The 20,081-nt window shown below is 34.8% G+C and overlaps 1 protein-coding gene across 3 annotated transcripts in view; it reads right to left on the bottom strand.

Annotated features, from left to right (window-relative positions):
- Positions 1 to 20,081, bottom strand: part of LOC125275556 (protein diaphanous homolog 1) — a 109,255-nt gene that overhangs the window by 74,974 nt on the left and 14,200 nt on the right. For 2 of the 3 annotated variants that reach the window (XM_048202594.1, XM_048202595.1), the window contains exons 2-10: positions 11,136 to 11,162; positions 8,772 to 8,927; positions 8,318 to 8,419; positions 5,787 to 5,917; positions 5,621 to 5,701; positions 5,131 to 5,200; positions 4,909 to 5,048; positions 750 to 855; positions 522 to 632 (exon numbers count right to left, since the gene is read on the bottom strand). In XM_048202594.1, the coding sequence (XP_048058551.1) occupies positions 522 to 632; positions 750 to 855; positions 4,909 to 5,048; positions 5,131 to 5,200; positions 5,621 to 5,701; positions 5,787 to 5,917; positions 8,318 to 8,419; positions 8,772 to 8,927; positions 11,136 to 11,162 (924 nt within the window). The remainder of the gene's footprint in view (positions 1 to 521; positions 633 to 749; positions 856 to 4,908; positions 5,049 to 5,130; positions 5,201 to 5,620; positions 5,702 to 5,786; positions 5,918 to 8,317; positions 8,420 to 8,771; positions 8,928 to 11,135; positions 11,163 to 20,081) is intronic. The other variant, XM_048202596.1, reaches the window with a different exon arrangement.

Below are 20,081 nucleotides of genomic sequence, written 5' to 3'. Positions count from 1 at the left end.
TTATATGTTTTTATTGCCCTTTCTTTTTCAGACATGCTCTTTTTTGGTGGCTGTACATGTCACAAAATATCATAAACATTGTTATGTCATAGCTAAATATGTATTTTTTTTAAAATAATAACAATATTGAAATTAATATTTAGGTAAAGTACACTCTTCAAAGAAGAGGTTCTATATGGAACCTTCAAGAATTCTGTCAGGCGCTTCATATATAGAAACTTTAAGGTGTTCCATCATGGGATCATTTTATGGATTTTAATTCTCTGTTTTAATTAAATTTTATGAATTAAACACAGATTACCTATTAAGCATAAAAGTATCACGCAAACATTTAAGACATTTTTCCTTCTATTGAACCTTTTTGGCATAAAAGGTTCTTAAAATTAAGTCAAGAATTCCATATAGAACACTAGTGTACCTTTTCATCTAAAAGTATAGTATTGAATTGCATGAGTATTTTGCTGCAGTGATTCTCTGATGTCTGTATCTGAAACACATCGGTGGTTTGTGTGTGCTCTGACCTTCAGCACGTCTTTGAGTCCTAGTCTCATGAGCTCTGATCTCAGATGGATCCTGAAGTCCAGTTCCTCCACGCGACTGATGAGAGCGTTGATCAGCTGCATACAGCCCGCCTGCACACACACACATATACATGACTGGGCTTTTGGGAGAGCGTTTCGTTCAACATTATTGGGGCAGGTGAGGGGAAATGATATCCCAGACTGGACTATCAGCAACTTGTGTTTTACCTTGAGAGTAATGGAGTTTTTATGCATGCCAGACAGCAGCGGCTGGAACCTCTCGATCTCGTGCTCTTCAGCCTGTTCAGTAATGCACTCCAGAACACGCTCATGACTGAAACACACACACACAACACAACATCAATAAAATGACTTTTAGTAAATCATTTGAGGTGTATCTTCAAATCTCAGCCATAGCTCTTAAATCTCATTTGAGGTTGTTCTTACACATGAAACGATTGGTTATGTTTGGTGAGCAATTTATGGCATTGTTCACTTAAAGGTGGTAAAGAGGATGTTTTGTTTTATACATTTTTGCAATATTACTTGAAACTGTCTTTACTAACTGATAAAAGACTATTTATTAGGTGCACTGAAAGGAATAATATTAATATACATCATCTGTGCACGAGGTAGGGCCTTAAAAACATCAGCCAATCGTTTACGTGATCATCGCGTAAACGATTGGCCCTCTGGCTTGTCAATCACTGCCACTGTGAGAGACGTGCGCGGATTGGCCCTCTGGCTTGTCAATCACTGCCATGACGTTCCTCGTGAGAGACGCGCGGCTGCGCGCTCTAGTAACTTTCATGCGCCGCATGCAATGTTTTTGTCAGGAGACAGGAGTAACAACTGCAGATTATGAGGTGAGTCCGACATAATGAATCCACTAAGTGTGTGCACGGCTTAACGATTGTAAGGCCGATTATGAATGTAAATTGATACTTATGACTGATCGCGCTCAAACGCGTCCAGTCAGAGCCAGTTGCGTTCAGTCTGCGATTACAGTCGGTGTTCAAATTCCATGTGAAAGTATATAAATCTGCTTCGGGAGCAGGAAACTATCGCTGTATGTTGAGCACAGTCAGAGTGTTTTAGCTAGTCGTAAAATGTGTATCATTTCAAACGCTCATTTCAAAAACTCAGTCGACGAAAACATCCTCTATACCACCTTTAATTTCAAGTCAGAATGATAATTGTGAGCTGTGGGAAGATTTTTAGATTTTAGATTAAGGACTTCCTGATGTCTAATTGGGTCTGATCCTCACTTTGTTTATATTCTAAAGTATATATTAAAGGGTTAGTTCACCCAAAAATGAAAATTCTGTCATTTATTACTCACCCTCATGCCGTTCCACACCCGTAAGACCTTTGTTAATCTTCAAAACACAAATTAAGATATTTTAGTTGAAATCCGATGGCTCCGTGAGGCCTCCATAGGGAGTAATGACACTTCCTCTCTCAAGATCCATTAATGTACTAAAAACATATTTAAATCAGTTCATGTGAGTACAGTGGTTCAATATTAATATTATAAAGTGACGAGAATATTTTTGGTGTGGCAAAAAAACAAAATAATGACTTATTTAGTGATGGCTGATTTCAAAACACTGCTTCAGGAAGCTTCGGAGCATAAATTAATCTTTTGTGTCGAATCGTGATTCAGATCGCGTGTCAAACTGCCAAGGGCTGAAATCACGTGACTTTAGCCCTCCGAACAGCAGATTCGACACACCGATTCATCTGTGCTCCGAAGCTTCCTGAAGCAGTGTTTTGAAATCGGCCATCACTAAATAAGTCGTTATTTTGTTTTGTTTTTTGGCGGTCCAAAAATATTCTCGTCGCTTTATAATATTAATATTGAACCACTGTACTCACATAAACTGATTTAAATATGTTTTTAGTACATTAATGGATCTTGAGAGAGGAAGTGTCATTACTCCCTATGGAGGCCTCACGGAGCCATCGGATTTCAACTAAAATATCTTGATTTGTGTTCTGAAGATTAACGAAGGTCTTACGGGTGTGGAACGGCATGAGGGTGAGTAAGAAATGACAGAATTTTCATTTTTAGGTGAACTAACCCTTTAATATTTTGAATGCACTTTTATCTTTATATTTTCAGTTTTCATTTTAATAGGCTTGTTCATACCTTTATTGCATCTAGACTTGATTACTGAAATGCACTTTACTCTGGTCTTCCTGATAAATCCATTAAGAAACTGCAGTATATATTCAGAATTAACTTTCAAATCATTGCATGGCTTGGCTACTAGTTATCTCTGTGTCTTCTTCTCAGTGTTGCCTCTCTTCTATGGGAGGCAGATCATTTAGCGTTATTGCACCCAAACTCTGGTCACTCTGCTGTCTATATATGTTTACATTAGTATTTCTGAATTCAAATCCCTACTCAAAACCCATTTGTTCTCTGAATGTTACCACTCATAAGTTGTGTTCCATTTTCCTCTGTCCATGATTATACGCTGCTGTGTCTTACCCTGTATATGTAATGGCCCCTTTTACTGTCTTTGTACTATCCTTGTTTAATCTTCTATTTTGTATTCTTCTGCTTCTCTGAGTATTATTGTCTGTCTTTATTACCTGTTGTCTGTGATTATTACCCATTCTTTGTATCTCCTTTGTAAAGCGTCCTTGAGAAATGGAAAAACGCTATATAACTATATAACGCCCGGGTACTGACTCATACAACTGTTCGCCAGCATTTTTTCCCTGTACTTCCATTATACTTCCGATTTTAACATATAAAGCTATTCATGGGACAGCCCTGCATATCTCTGTAACCTAGTTACTCCTTATACTCCAGCTCGGTCTCTTTAATTCTGAGGATTGTCTTTGAGTGTCTTTTGCTTGTTTGTATTTTTTTTATTCTTTGTAATCTTGTTTATTTATTATTGCATTACTGTTTTTATTATTATTATTCTGTGTTGTAGCACCTTGGGTTTGAGAAAAGCACAATATAAATAAGATTTATTATTATTATTATTTGTAGTAGTAGTAGTAGTAGATTATTTACATTTTAAACAAAAAACTAGTTTAATTTGTAAAATATTTGTGTAAATATATATTATCTTATATTGCTATATTGTATAATAAAGCAATAAGTAGAGACGGTAATAATGTTTTTGTCTGTGCTCCATCCCATAATGATCCTAAAGGGCTGTTGCTATGGTGAACATGATTTCTGTTCTCGGGCATCTATTTGGCACCAGGCAAAAACGCACTTGATGAGCTTGTCTGGAAAATGCATTCAGTTCAGTCCTGGGGCCCGTTCTTCGTACGTCGCTAACTCAGTTAGCTGGATTTGATTGTTGACGATTTGACATGATCTTGGATCGTTTGGTTCTTCGAAGCTCATCCTAGACTTGCTGTCATAGCAACAGGTCCGTAAGCTCAAACCTGCTCGGGAGCAGGCTTATTTCATGTAAACAGGATTAGATTGCATCTTTTTAAGCGGAGGTGATGCTTAAAGTCTGTCCCAGCCACTGCTACTTTCCCACAAGAGTACCCTAATGTAAACCAGGGACAATAATAATGATTTAAAAATAAATTTGCAAATAATACTATAATGCCGTGTAGTGTCATAACATAGATACCGACAGTTTTACTCTTTGAGAGATTCATTCGTGAGGGAATAATTACGTAATCATTTTTATTGGAGTCTTACACACATGATGTACAGATGTCTATGCCGTACATGCATTTGTGCATTTGAACCACGACAGATATTATGGGAGTGGCTTGATGAAGCGCAGGAGATGCAGATAACTTGATCTTGACCCTTAAGAAACTTTAATTAATGCTGTCAAATATGCTTTAAAGGTAAATTAGTTGCTAATCACAAAATTGAAATAAAAAATTGCCTGTACAAATACTAGAATTGTGAATATAGCCTAAATAATTGGGTAATCATGTAAAAAAAAAAAAAAAAAAAAAAAAAAAAAAAAGTGCACATTTCATTTATCTATTATAACATTTATGTCGTTCTTTTGTCATTTATTTGCTTGGCTGTTTCCTTATAAATGTCTAGAAATTCGTCAAGTTTTTCGTCAGGTGTCTTTTCTCATTCTATGATGTCATTACCTTGCCGTCTTGACTCCAGCCAATCGCTGCATTGCTGATCAATGTTTCTACTATCGATACATATCCCCTTTTAAGCCAACACATGAACGCGCAATTATCTCAGATAACTCAATCCAGCGATACTAATCATACACAACAGGTGTGTTCGAAGAACCCAATTAGCCGGATCATGATTAGCACGATGATATCATCTTGGATGTGTCATTTGATCTCGGATGTAATAAGCGACGTACGAAGAACGGGCCCCTGCTCAACACAGATTTTGGCTTCAGCTTCACACACTCACGTGTTGCCTGGATGCTCCAGGATACAGATGGCAGAAAGCAGTTTGACAACATCTACCATCATGTGCGGGACATTTGGATTGATGGATCGAACGAGGAGCGGGATTCCCTCTGCTGACGTCAGCATGGCTTTAAGACCGTGCTAAGAGAGAAAGAGACATTAATAACAGTTTCCACATGCGTCTGTATGCGTGTATTCAATATGAGCTCAGATCGGCTCTCACCTTGTTGTTCATGAACGCTTTGAGACATCGAATGATCTCATGTTGACATTTAACACCGATCCCAGCATTCCTGCGAAACACAGAGTGTGAATGAGACAAATCACATCATCATGTGCTTGAGGTGTATTTTGAAATCATTTGCCTATAATATGAATAGTTTGGGTCCTGGATGATGATTGGTCAGTACAGCATTCCAGCTAAGATACATTAATATGAAATTATTAAGTGTCTAACAAAATTCATTGTGTAGTCGTGACTACATTTACAACGGCATCTGGTACCTTATTTCTTAATTTTTCTACTAAATATAAATGAAAAGCAACTCCTTAAATCCTATAAACAGATGCAAATGAATAAATATAAGTAAATAATCTAACAAAAACAGATGAACCCTGTACAGTGTTATAGCTTGCAAATCTTCCCTCAATGAAGGTCTTATATAGGGATACATCTTGAAAATGAATGTTTTGTATGCGTGTTTGTGTCATACAAGGGTTCTTCGTCATCTTGAAGTTTCTTGAGGAACGTCAGAAGCAAAGCCAAACCCTCGGCTCCAAACGTCTGCACCCAACTGAGAAAAAACACACAACGATCAGCTGAAATCAGACACATAGAAACGGTTCATTGTAAGTGTGTGTGTTTGTGTGTGTGTGTACCTGACAGGGTTGTTGTTTAATGACACCCGCAGTGACTCCAGGCAGCTCAGTAACTGTGTGTCTCTCAGATCGGTCTTCAGTTCCTGGATGTACACCAGCGCCGACTTCGAACTCTCCTTCTGACTCTTACCCTAAAACACACAGAACGTGGAATGAGTTTACAGTGTGAACAGATGCTAATGTCACACACCTGTAATGATGGTCTAAAGCCTCATGTTCACATTAAAGCTTTACATGGTCTACATCAGGGGTGTCCAAACTTGGTCCTGAAGGGCCACTGTCCTGCAGAGTTTAGCTTGCTTACCACAACACACCTGCCTGGAAGTTTTCTGTATGCTTAAAAACCTTGATTAGCCGTTTCAGGTGTGTTTAATTGGGGTTGGAGCTAAACTATCCAGGACAGTGGCCCTCCAGGAGCAGGATTGGCCACCCCTGGTCTACATTATTATTATTATTTGCTCTTAAAGGGATAGTTCACCCATAAATGAAAATGCTGTCATCATTTACTCACCCTTAAGTTGTTCCAAACCTGTATGAGTTTCATTCTTCTGCTGAGCACAAAATAAGACATTTTGAAGAATGCCGGTAACCAAACAGTTGATGGGCCCCATTGACTTCCATAGTATGAAAAAAAAAAATACTATGGAAGTCAATGGGGCCCAACAATGGTGTGGTTACCCATATTCTTCATTTGTCTTCTTTTGTGTTCAGAGTAATGAATACAGATTTTGAACAACTTGAGGGTGAGTAAATTATGACAGAATTTAAATTTTTGGGTGAACTATCCCTTTAACAAGAAAAAAACCTCTGAATGTAAAGAATAAGAAACTGAATGATTCATTATTTTCTACACTGCCATTCAAAAACTTTGTGGTCATTAAGAAAAGTTTGAAAGGTTGAATTCTCTTATGCTCAAAAAGGCATTTATTTGATCAAAAAATACAGTAAAAACAGTAATTATTACATATTGAAATATTACAGTTTAAAAATAACTGAATTTTCAGCATCATTACTCTGATTATTATTATTAATGTTGAAAGCAGTTGTGCTGGTTCATATTTTTATAGAAACCATGATACATTTTTTCAGGACTCATTGATGAATAGACTGATGATTGACAGTGATATAACCATAGCAACAGACCGGACAAATCAATCTGATACTGTATAATAGACTTGACACTTGTTCTAAGCATTGTGTTTCTTTGTCCTTCATTTTATTACCAATGTTTCACTTGATCTTTTTTATTAAAAAATGTTTACTTTTGAAGGCAGTGTGCTGTTTAAATGTATTATTTACTTATAATTGTCATCATAATAAATAATAAATTAAATATATTACATTCAATTATTTTTAATGTAATATATTTATTTTTGTTACATAAAATAGTAAAATAGTTTGATCAGTTTTTGCTATTGTACAGAAATTGGTACTGAGTACCATAAAATTTTACTGGTATTGGTAACAACTACTGGAATTTTTGTACTGTGAAAACCCAATTCATATTTAAAATAATAATCACAATTAATTAATTAACAGGTAAAATAATATTTATATTATTTCATCTGTACTGGTCTGACTGGGTCAATATTGAAAACGTAGAAAAAGAAAAAGAAAAAAAAAAAAAAAAAAAAAATCACCCAAGTAAAACTATTTGAAACTAGTCCACACAAGTCAGATGAACAGAAGCAGTGTCCTCTCTGACATCTGTAGAGAAATCTGAACCACATCCTGTGTGTGCGACAGGAAGAGCATCAAACCGCCACAGGAAGAGCACCTGATGATGTTCATTACCTCTGAGAATCACTGATTCACAGAGGCTATGTCCGAAATCACATACTAGGTACTAGTACATAGTAGGTACATACTAGGTACTTATTTTTAATAAGTAATTATTTTGTGATGACTAAAAATGTATGTTCTATATTGTATGAGTGTGTGTAGGATGAATGTAATCGAGACGTACTACATTCGCCATACTGTCATTGTCATGTGACCTGCAGTGTCAGTTGCGTTGCTTCACTGTCATTCACAAATACTCTCCCATGGCCTCATGGGATAGTAAAGTGATCATCACATGCACACTTCAGAATCTCACTGGAAGTAAGAGATCACCCGGGTACTTTTTGCCTACTCTTTTATGAGTACTGTGAATTCAGACATTTTGTCACATACTGTTTTTGAATACTATATAGTAAGGAAGTATGTTATATCGGATGCAGCCAGAGATTCAGATATTACGTAAGATTTAACACACAAACTCTGGAAATCAAAGCTGGGATTGTAAAAAATGTGTGTTTACAGATGCAGATGTGTGCAAAATAATATTATATATATACTGTATATTATATTATATTATATTATATTATATTATATTATATTATATTATATTATATTATATTATATTATATTATATATACTGTGTATATATACTGTATATTATATATATATAAAATAAATCTATACTATTTCAGCTAATATATAGCATTCAGACTTTAACAGACAGGTGTGTATATGTGTTTTTTTCTTACAGCATTGGAGGTGTGCAGATACTGAGACACCATCTCTCTCTTGATGATGATATCCTTCTGTCTCAGCGGCCGCTGCTTCTCCTCATTCAGATTCATATCCACCTACAGAGAGAGAAAATATTTTGTAAAGGAAAGAATAAAAATGGAAAATTAATACCATAATTTGTGAATAATATGAATTTATCATGAAAAATATTTAAAAAAAAAATACATTTAAAAACAATGCATTCATTTTTATCATGAAAAATACTGATATTATTAAATTAATTAATTAAAAATATTAATTTATTAATTCACATTATTACATTTTTTTTAAAAAACCCTCAAAAACATAATAAATGAAAAAGCAACTTTTTAAACACACAAATTTACAAAAAATAATAATAATAAAAATACAAAAAAAATAAATAAATAAAATACTAAATTAAAAAAAAACCTTCACACACACACTCACCAGCATCTGCTCAAACAGCTCCAGCACATTGTCGTCCGACAGCTCGTTCAGTGACGAGGATTGAGACGGAACCTCATACTGGGCAGCCGACGAGTGTCTTTGCGCTGTCGTGACCGACTTCTCCTTCTTCGTCCGCATACTGGTGAAGCGCTCCAGCTGACACAGGGTCAAAGGGCAAAAGGTCAATGCTCGGAGCACAGCAGAAACACACAGGAGGATTTTATACTCTGGATCTAGTTAGTTATTGCATGTTCAGAATGGCATACTAACACATCCCTACATGCATAGAATGAAGTTTTAGTATGCATGAACTCAAATGTCCTAGTGTATTTGCCAAAGATGCACATTATAACCAAAACTCACTGTCTGAAATTCTATATCCCATGATGCAATGTGTTCAAATTGACCTTGCATTTCCAGTGTGAGTAAACATACTGTTGGAAATGCTTACTGTTGCATACTTCACAAAAAACACAAGGTGTTCAGTGCAGTGCTCTAGTATTCCATTCTGAACAGAGAAATATGGAGTTTTATTAGACAGAACATTCTCTGCCGGGAGCAGTGAACTGGTATCACATCTCATATTTAATTGTCTTTATATTCTTATCTCAACAAGTCTGTCAATCAACAAGAATAAAAGGTGTCTGAGGAAATTCCAGAACAATCCTGTAATCCGGCAGAATGCAGCTCTCCTGAGGAATCTGTTCAAGTCCAAACTTACAGAGAGTCGTCGTCCTCAATCACATTCAACACTGAGTAGCATTTTTTTTTTAATAAAAAATATAATATAAAGTATCAGTCAGTCTTGAAAAAATGAAAAGACAAACAGCTCAACATAGAGATATAGTATAATATAGAATATCTAATTTAAAACATGACAAGTTCATAAACATTTTTGAATAATTTTTTGCCCTATGATAATCTCATACTTCTTTCAACAAAGATTTTGATTTAATGACAAAAAATGTGATGTATATTCAAGTAAAAACCTACATGACACTATCCTTCAACATTTTCATCATTTTGAAATGCTTTTAAACATTTTTTCAAACATTTTATATTAGTAAAAAAAAAAATACATGAACGATATGAATAGCATGAATATGAATATTTTTTAATGAATATTATTAAAGATAACTTAATTCTAAATAAATTATACAACCAAAGAGTTTATCATATATTCATATTTATATTAAAATAAAAACATTTTAATATTTAATAATTGAACCGATCCACCAGAGACTTGGTGATAAATTAAAAAAATAAGTAATCAAACGAATAAGTAAACAAATAAGTAATAAATAAACAAACAAATAATCGTAAAGTTGTAAATAAACAAAATAATTAAACAAATAAATAAGTAAACATAAGTCATAAACAAATAAAACTAAACAAAATCAAAGAAAATAAAAAAGTCGTAAATAAATAATAACTTAAAAAAAACCCCTGTGCCCTCATATTATTTTATCTGTATTCTCCGGTCAATATTGGAAAAGTAGGAAAAATATTAAATGAACAATGTGTATATCATGAATTATTTTAATTAACATTATTAAAAATATATATATTTTTTTAAATAAATGTTCCAACCAAAGTGTTTATCATATTTATATATTCATTAAAATAATAAACACTTTAATATTTAATATCTAAACAGACCCACCAGAGACTTGTTGATAAAAATAAAAATAAAAATTCAAGCGAATAAGTAAACAAATAATAAGTCATAAATAAACAAATAAAACTAAAATAAATAAGTTGTAAATAAAAATAAAAGGAAAGGAAATGAATGAATGAATGAATGAATGAATGAATGAATGAATGAATGAATGAATGAATGAATGGATGAATGAGCTTTGATATTTTATCTGTATTCTCTGGTAAATATTGGAAAAGTATAAAAAAAAATCCAAGTAAAACTATTTGAATCTATAACTTCTCATAACAGCAATTATTAAAACGCATATAACATGATTCAGCTTGACACAAACATGAATTTATACCCTTTTGGAAAGACACCTTCAGTTTTAACATTACTTTAGCATTGATTTGACCCAGTGCTAAAACATCATCAGACAAACACACACACGTGAACGTGATGCTAGTAGGTGAGCGTGAGTGTGTGTGAAATCACTGAACGCTGACGTCAGATCGGTTTCTGCTGTCAGCATGAACACTGATCTGAGGTCAGCCGTTCAGTTCTGCAGTGATCAGAAGGGTGACGGCAAAGCGTGCGTTACAGGCATATCTTGAGGGGTGAAAGGTCACTGTGGAGAGTGGCTGCCGGTGATGATGTCAGTGGAGTTACATGGAAGGAGGCGACAAGAGAGTTAAAACACACAGAACACACGCGTGTGGACCTACCTCATCAGGAATCAGTCGTTTCAGAGTCTGTACAGGAAGCAGGAAAGAGAAAAAAAAAATGAAAACCAAATACAGAGAGAAGCAGAGAAAGACAAAAACCATGAGAGCCCAAAGAAAGAGAGAACGAGAGGGAGGAAAACAGGTGGGAAAGAAAGAAAGGAGGAAATAGAAAGAAGTCAAGGGACAAAAACTATATTTCAAAACTATAATAACAAAATAATTTCTATATTATTGAATTTAAGACATGGAAAAAAACTAAAATCACATATTTCAATCAGAAAGACATTCTAATGGCATTTTTCTAGAAAAAATGCCATTAAACGGAGACTACGAGGTTAATATGGATTAATAATCTGCTATAGACCACTTTGTAGCAGACGTCACAATGACGTCACTTGCAGCTGCGCGCGCATAGTGGTTGCAGAAAAATAGCGGTAGCAATTGGAGGAAAATGTGCAAAATCCACAGAATAAGAGAAAAATGTTTTGTTGTGCCTCTGGATGTTGGAATCAGAATGCAAAAAATATATAGTCTTCATTTTTAAAGAAAACCATCGTTGAAAACGTCCTTTGAAGCTAAACGGAGACGTTTCACAGACTGGACTGATGACACCTGCAAGGATTAGTCTACTATTAAAGCAGGAATTTGATGCACACAGTAAGTCTACATAATATTCACATATGCAGTTCAGAGGACATACATACATAGCAGTTACAGCATGAAATAATATTTAAACCTATAACATTTTACATAGATAACTTTTAAACATAGTCTATCAAATTTTTATTTCACAATTCTGACTTTTTTCCTGCATTTGTGTGTTTATTACTCCCAGTTCGGACGTTATAACTCGCAATTCTGAGGGGGAAAAAGTCAGAATTGCGGGATAAATTGCAATTCAGAAAAGACAGAATAACGAGTATATCTCACAATTCTGTTTTTCTTTGTAAGAAATGTGAGATATAAACTCAGATTTGTGAGAAATAAAAGTCAGAATTGTGAGATATAAACTCGAAATTAACTTTTTTTATTCTTTTATTTCGTGGCTTCCATAGACTGCCACTGCTCAACTGTCATTTTCTGCAACCAGGTAGGCTCCGCCCATAAAAAAACGTCATCGCTGTTTGCAAACACCAAATTGGTCTATATATCAATATGGCACAAGCACTATCCTACCACACGAGGGCAGTGCAGGTCAGCAAATAAACATCAGCGCATCACTTCCTCTTCCCAGGAAATCAACAGTCACCTGCTTATAATCAGGCGTTTCTATGGTAGCCAAACAAAACAATGCTGATTCTCCAAATGTTACCTGAGAATCTGTGAGTCAACATCGTGGAATGTGATAAGAGACGTGACCTCTGACCTCACAAAATAAAATCAACAGAGATCACATGACCTGTGCTGAGGAATGTGGATATCAAATATTGCAGGCATATTACAAATATTTATAAATATTACCACTGACAGATACAGATGTATTACATTATTTAAATATATGTTTAATAATAATAAACACATTCACATGTTTCACTGCCACTGGTACATTTAGTTTCCATGTTTATTTGTCAAACCCGTGTAATTTTACTACTATACTATAAATTAATGAATATTTCAGTTTCTCTGGACAGTTCATTTATTGTGTACTACATACATTTTTTTTATGTTTGTAGCACGTGTTTATTTGCACAGTAGTTATTTTTATGTCATTTTATGCTATTTGTCATTGTACGCATCTATGCTGGAAAAACTTTGATACTGCCAATTTATTTGCCATGCTAACATTGCTAATCAAGAAAAAAAAAAAATAAAATAAAATATATATATATATATATATATATATATCAGGGCTTGACATTAACTTTTTTGCTCATCAGCCACTGTGGCTGATGGTTTTACAAAGTTACTAGCCACTCAGCATTTTCACTGGCCACAATTTTACTGTTGGGAAATTACATTATATATGATTAAAGTTGACTTTGGCATGCTTAAATTACTTTGATTTTTCAAATGATTTTGAGTTATTTTACTTTAAAACTTTCAAATGCAGAGTGACCACCCAAATCAAGACTACACTGTATATCAGCTGTTATGTACAGGTGGGCAATATGAGCACAGGCTTATATGAGAAATTTTATAAGTTATTTTTGTTAGGCTATATAAAAGAACAAAGAAGCAAATTAGCCTATCCCGCCTTCACGTTAATCGATAAAGAATTGTGATTGAATTGTAATTTTGTGATACGATGATCATATATATATATAAAATACACAAACAAATCAATAAATGTGAGTGTCACAGCATCCCAACAGCCAACGGCTCCTCCCAATTCACCAGCTGCAAACCAATCAAATGCCACCAACTCGAGGTGATCTTCTGGAGTGGCTATCAACAAACCCAAAACATTCAATCAACCTCTCTCTTCATCTCTCAGATACTACACAACTCTCTCTCTCTCTCTCTGTGTGTGTGTGTGTGTGTGTGTGTGTGTGTGTGTGTGTGTGTGTGTGTGTGTGTGTGTGTGTGTGTGTGTGTGTGTGTGTGTGTGTGTGTGTGTGTGTGTGGTGAAACAATGATACATTCTTTAAAACAGTCAATTCTTTCTCATTACTCAGACACACATTCAAACTCAAAAATAACTTTACAGCTACACCCTCAGAAAATCACCAAGACACACCCAAACACTCATTATAAAGACAAGTATACACACACACACACACACACACACACACAACTGACAGGGGTCTCAATGTAATCACACAGGAAACAATGTTTGATGTGATCAAAGTAATACAGCTGCTGAGTGGTTTGTACTCTATACAGTATGACAAGATTTACTGAAATATATAATAAATGAACACACAGACAGGAAATGTGTAGAACTTTGTAAATGAACGAAGTTTCAGACACTTGACAATTTATTTTTCTCTTGCTCTTAATTTTTTGATTGAACAGCTTCTGCTAAAATGCTTGATGTTAAAATGCAATTTAATGCTGGATATAAATTGTATACATGCATTGATAATTCCATGAAAAACATCTGGTAGTGACTGGAGATGCAGAGGATAGTGAAGGAAAAACATCATCAAGTGTCCAGCTTCCACAATGCTTAAAAAGCATCCCAGGATGCACCTCATGATGTGGATTAAGAGCAGTGGAAGCTGAAGATGATGAGGAAGAGTCTTCAACACTCAGAAACAAGTCCACACACACCAGTGTTATTTTAGTATCACTGAGATTTTTATTAAAATTTATCTTTAAAAATGATCTTATATTTTCCATTTTCGTTAAATTGTTTGTATTTTTGTTCTTTTTGTCATTTTTTTGTCAGAACAGATTAATGTTAATGAATAAGTCACCCAAACACACACGTGGAGATGACAGGTTCTACAGGTATGTGTGTGTGTGTGTGTGTGTGTGTGTGTGTGTGTGTGTGTGTGTGTGTGTGTGTGTGTGTGTGTGTGTGTGTGTGTGTGTGTGTGTGTGTAAGAAAGCACCTGCATTTCTCATTTCCTTCTAAAAATAGATACACTGATATGAAGTCTTGAGCATTTTTTCATGTGTGTGGTAATTTCTGCCTGCTTGGTTTCCATGGAGACAAATGTCCATTTCAGTTTGCCAACTGAAGCTTGGGGATGGATTGTGTGTGTGTGTGTGTGTGTGTGTGTGTGTGTGTGTGTGTGTGTGTGTGTGTGTGTGTGTGTGTGTGTGTGTGTGTTGAAATGATGTCATCATTTGGGCCACACCAGACACACCCGTTAAAATGTGACAAGCCACTTCCTGCACAAGTGCTCACAGGAAGTGTCACAAAGACAGACACACATGCAAAAGCTGCTTTAGGAGCATACGCGCGCGCGCGCGCGCACACACACACACACACACACACACACACACACACACACACGGCAGAGCATTGTTTTAGTCTATATAAAGAACAAAAAAAACAGGATAATACAGTATTTAATAGGTCAAGAGAGTTTAATTTGTTCATGTGAATAACACGGTGAATGTCAAAATCATGTACATGTTGCTCTGCGCCGCAATATTAAAGGGGTGGTTGATTTCACTTTTTTAACTTTAGTAAGTGTGTAATGTTGCTGTTTGAGCATAAACAACATCTGCAAAGTTACGACGCTCAAAGTTCAATGCAAAGGGAGATATTTTATTTTACAGAAATCGCTTTTTAAGGACTACAACAAATGACTGGTAGGACTACAATGAGCTTCTTCCCAGGTTGGTGACATCACAAACCTCAAAATTTACATAAACCCCACCCCCCGAGAACACGCAACAAAGAGGGCGGGGCCATGTTGGGCTGCTTTAGAGAAGAGGAAGAGTTGTTGTAGTAGAGTGTTGTTGATGCCGTCATTTTACACCGGACTTAGGGCTGGACGATTAATCGAAAAGTAATTGAAACCGAAATTCAGAACCTCTAACCGACGTAATTTTCCCATGTCGCTTATTTAGTTTTTTTAATCCTGTTAATACTTCCCCCTTAAACACTACCGCGTCTGTAGCCACGTGACTTTGTAACATTATAAATGCCTTTAATGTCACTTTTTATCAATTTAATGCATCCTTGTTGAATAAATGCATTAATTCATTTAAATAAATTACTACTACTACTACTTTTGAACAGTCATGTATTTATCCACTAACCATTTTTAGTATATATCATTTTATTTTATTTTTTCATTATTCTTCTACTTTAAAAGGTAGTACAACAAATACTACCAAAATGTATAAAAACTTCAAACTTTAATATATTTATTTCATTACAATAATGAGAGTGATGTGTTTGTCAAGAAAACTGTCGAAAAAGGCAAAAAAAAAAAAAAAAAAAAAAAGTGAGGTAAAAGGAAATTCTTGCATGGTCATACAAATGGGTTAAATGTCTTTATGCAAATTATGATTTCTCCCTTTTTTTTTTCGGATAGTATTATTTGACCTTGACATGTAAGTTTCACCCTTATGGTTCTCCATCATTCAGCAAAGAGTCAGTCACCCTGTCATCCTAACTTTATAAAACTAAAGAATGAAGAGAAACAAACACTTTTCTGACTGACACCTTCAGAATAACTGTATAGTGTATTAGCACTGTGTGTGACTCTACTCTACATGTCAACAGGAAGTCCTTTAAGCTAAATTAGTCAGCTTCCTCCGAGCGCGCTCTCTGCTCGCGGGAACATGCTTTCTGAGAGAACGCTTGGCTGGACGCAGAGGAAGAGTTACACGCATGAATAAGCACCTGCTAGACACACACACAGACAATGGACTGACCCTCGCAGAGTAGCTTCTGATGACAGGACCTCAGTGAAGACCTTTAAATTTAGACAATAGCACAAACTGATTCTTTACAACAAAACAAACACTTCCTCTCAACACGATGCACCCCGTAACCCAGCGACCCTGTTTGGGAGGCGGTTAATGAGGTTACCAGGACAACAGACGCTGTGGATGCAACAACGAACCATCACTAAGGCTGAGGCTAAAACGCTAACGGTTTCTAGTCAAAGTTCGACAATTTATGAGAATAACAGCAAATAACTCCAAACTCGTGTTATGTAACAACAGTCGAGGGTTTGAAATAACTTCCTTATGTGAACTGATGAAGCAGAAATGATTATCTTTGTATATTTACAGTATTTGAAGTAAATCAGCTGTAGCAATATTAGGCCCTTTCTCCATATAAGACATTTCCTGCAATGTCACAATTTTTATTACTCCTGAGAGTCTCACTTGTGTACTTTTTGTGCGAGGACACCCTTTGGTGTAGAGTATGAATGAAACATAAAATACACGTAAGCATTATGGGGTGCTAAACTATCACATCACCCTGTGATTATTTATATGTCATATCATATGTGTACCATTCATTTTTAAAATATCAAGATTAATCGCCAATACCAGTATATTGCAATACCCATAATGATAATTTTTTACAATATCATGATTATCATCAATACTGGTATATTGTGACACCCCTATATATATATATATATATATATATATATATATATATATATATATATATATATATATATATATATATATATATATATATATATATATATATATATATATATATATATATATATATATATATATATATATATATATATATATATATATATATATATATATACACATTTTTAAGAACCAATTTTAAGGTTGTGTTTTTGTCATTTTAATAAAAAAAATTTATGCATCTATATGTTGTTTTATTCATTTGAATTTTAGTTTTAGTTGTTATTTTACTACATTAACTTAAAGTTGTTGCAACTAGCTGAAATAAAACAAGTTTTTTAACATCATTTAACATTTATTTAAAATAACAAAAAATATTATGGTTTTAAATTTAGTTTTAGTTAACTATAATAACCCTGGTTCAAAGGGATCATGAACATTAGTGAGGATAAAAATAAAAAAGAGAACACAAGTTTAATTGGTTTGATAAGGAGGGAAATGAGAGAAAATTCCCTCTGCTGACAGTGACAGAAAAAGGAAGTGATGTCAGAGGCAAATAATTCAATAACGACTATATAATGACCAACCATTATCCAAAAGGGAGAGGAAGAGATCATGTTAAGGCAAAGGGGTCCCTTTCACGAGAAAACAGCATTTGCATTTTCCACAGAAAATACAAAAGTCTTAACGTTTCTCACAATATTGACTCTGGGCGTTCTCTGAGCTTCTGCAAAAGCAAACAGACACTTGATCAAGTGTGTGTGTGTGTGTGTGTGTGTGTGTGTGTGTGTGTGTGTGTGTGCTTATTTGAATAACAGTTGGGGGCAGAAATATACTTTCAGTACATCAGATGTTTTACAATGTCACAGAAACACACACAGCCTGTGTTTGTTCACACTCTGAGAAGTGCTGTTGTTCACACCAAACTCGAGCAATACTACTTTATTAACCATATTTGTCAATAGCGTAACAGCATCTCAGCTAGTTTATGGAATAACGTCTTCTCCAGTAAAAAGCTACGGTGTGGCATGACAAAACAAAACAATACAAGGTCCCGCTTTATATTAGGTGTCTTTAACTACTATGTATTTAAATTAATCATTTGATACAATGCACTTATTATGATATATGTTTTTTACTTTGTACTTATATATTAAAAAATGTGTATGTCATTACATCTGTAATTAATTTCTGTAATTACATTTATAATTACACTGTTGACCCATCACCTACACCTTAACCCACCCTTAAAGGGGTCATGAATTAAGAAATCAACTTTTCCTTGAGCTTTTGATATATAAGAGCTCATCGTACTAGAAGAATATTCTGTAAATTTTAGAACTGAAAACTTCCTTGTTAGTCAAATAAAGGATTTATTGACATCAGACCCAGTGAACGACTGATCCTGGAATGTGCCCTATCAAATATAGGTGAAGCCCCGCCTCCGCAGAAGAAATCAACGCTTACTTCATCATTGCAACTTTAGCCCCGCCCACTGGTGTGTTAGTGAGATGACAAGGAGAGAAGAGCGATACGGGATTAAAAATAGCATTACCTTTCCAAAGATCCTTTTGCTAGGAATATGGTTATTTATTTTCAACAATGTGAATGTCTCAGTTGAGCTTTATTTATTTCTATTTGGTACATGTCACTGTGGATTCTTTAGTAACTCAATCTCATTTTGGCACAGGCTTTCCATACAGACTTTTACGATATGGACTCGACAGTAATGCAACAACATGTAAGTAACTAAGTTACTCCTACGGTTCTAATGCCTGATCTGATGTGTAATGTTTCATGTACAGTCAGATGTTCTTTGTCTATATGTCAGTAAATCAAAGCAGTGGCAGTGACTAACAGTTAACTTCAGTTCTTTCTCTTAATAGGATGAAAATAATTTATTATTTAAACGGTGATTAAATTATATAAAGAAAGTGATCAAAGAAAGCTCCCTTTGCAATCGTTGGAGCTGTCAATCAAACAGCGGGAGTTGATCAGTGACTGAGTTCTGGACACGAGCCAAAACTCCTGTTTTATTCAACGAATCTCTTAGTTATATCACGTTTACACTGTCAGCGATGATAAAAGCATGTATTAGTGTGCAGAAATTGAGTTGCGATGACAAGATCACTGCTTTCATGCGCTCAACAACATGTCTGTGATCGGCTACAGTGTTCATCACAGCAACCTTTCATGCCACAATCTAAATATAATGCCATAGATCTAAATGTAATGCAGCATTTTTTATGATTAGTTAGTAAGAATGTGCTAAAAGACAGAGTAATACTTGGCTATTTCAAATGGAAAGATGTTAGTCAATCACAGCAGTGGGCGTTTACACTGAACTCTCACCACAGACACGCCCCTTAAAACAGAGCATTCAAATCAAAAGGGCTAAAATCAGGGTAGGAAAAATGCCTTTTATTTCTAAATTATTTCAATTTTTGATGTAAAAAGCATACTAACATTATAAGTGCAAAAGATTTTAAAAGTTCATGACCCCTTCAAACCTACCCATACGGCCAAACCTGTCCATAACCTTACCCGTTTCCACCTCAACAGCAGCAATAGTGTTTTGCAATACAATGATTGATTTTACATTGTTCTTATTTTTGATGGAAGTACATAGTTAAGGCCACCTAATATAACGTGGGACCCAATACAATGCTTTTATGTGAAATTAGAGTGCATATAATGATGTGAGGCAAAATTCAAACACTCCAATTTAAAAGTCTGAATCACTTTTTGAGTGGTTTGTTTTAATGAATCAGTTCGTTTTTAATGAAATGGTTCTAAAAAAAGACATGCACAGATTCAAGAGTCATCAGTCAATCACAAAAATTCTGATGTGTCATCTTACTTGTTGATTGTTGCAGAGAAATATAAATGATATTTTCAATTCAAATCTCACAATTAATTAAAACGCATCACTCTGTTAAAAGGATAGTTCACCCAAAAATAAAAATTCTGTCATCAAAT

The sequence above is a fragment of the Megalobrama amblycephala genome, linkage group LG9 (assembly GCF_018812025.1).
Source record: "Megalobrama amblycephala isolate DHTTF-2021 linkage group LG9, ASM1881202v1, whole genome shotgun sequence".
Lineage (NCBI taxonomy): Eukaryota > Metazoa > Chordata > Actinopteri > Cypriniformes > Xenocyprididae > Megalobrama > Megalobrama amblycephala.
The sequence above is the reverse complement of the archived record's forward strand: the minus strand, read 5'-3'. Positions and strand labels throughout refer to the sequence as shown.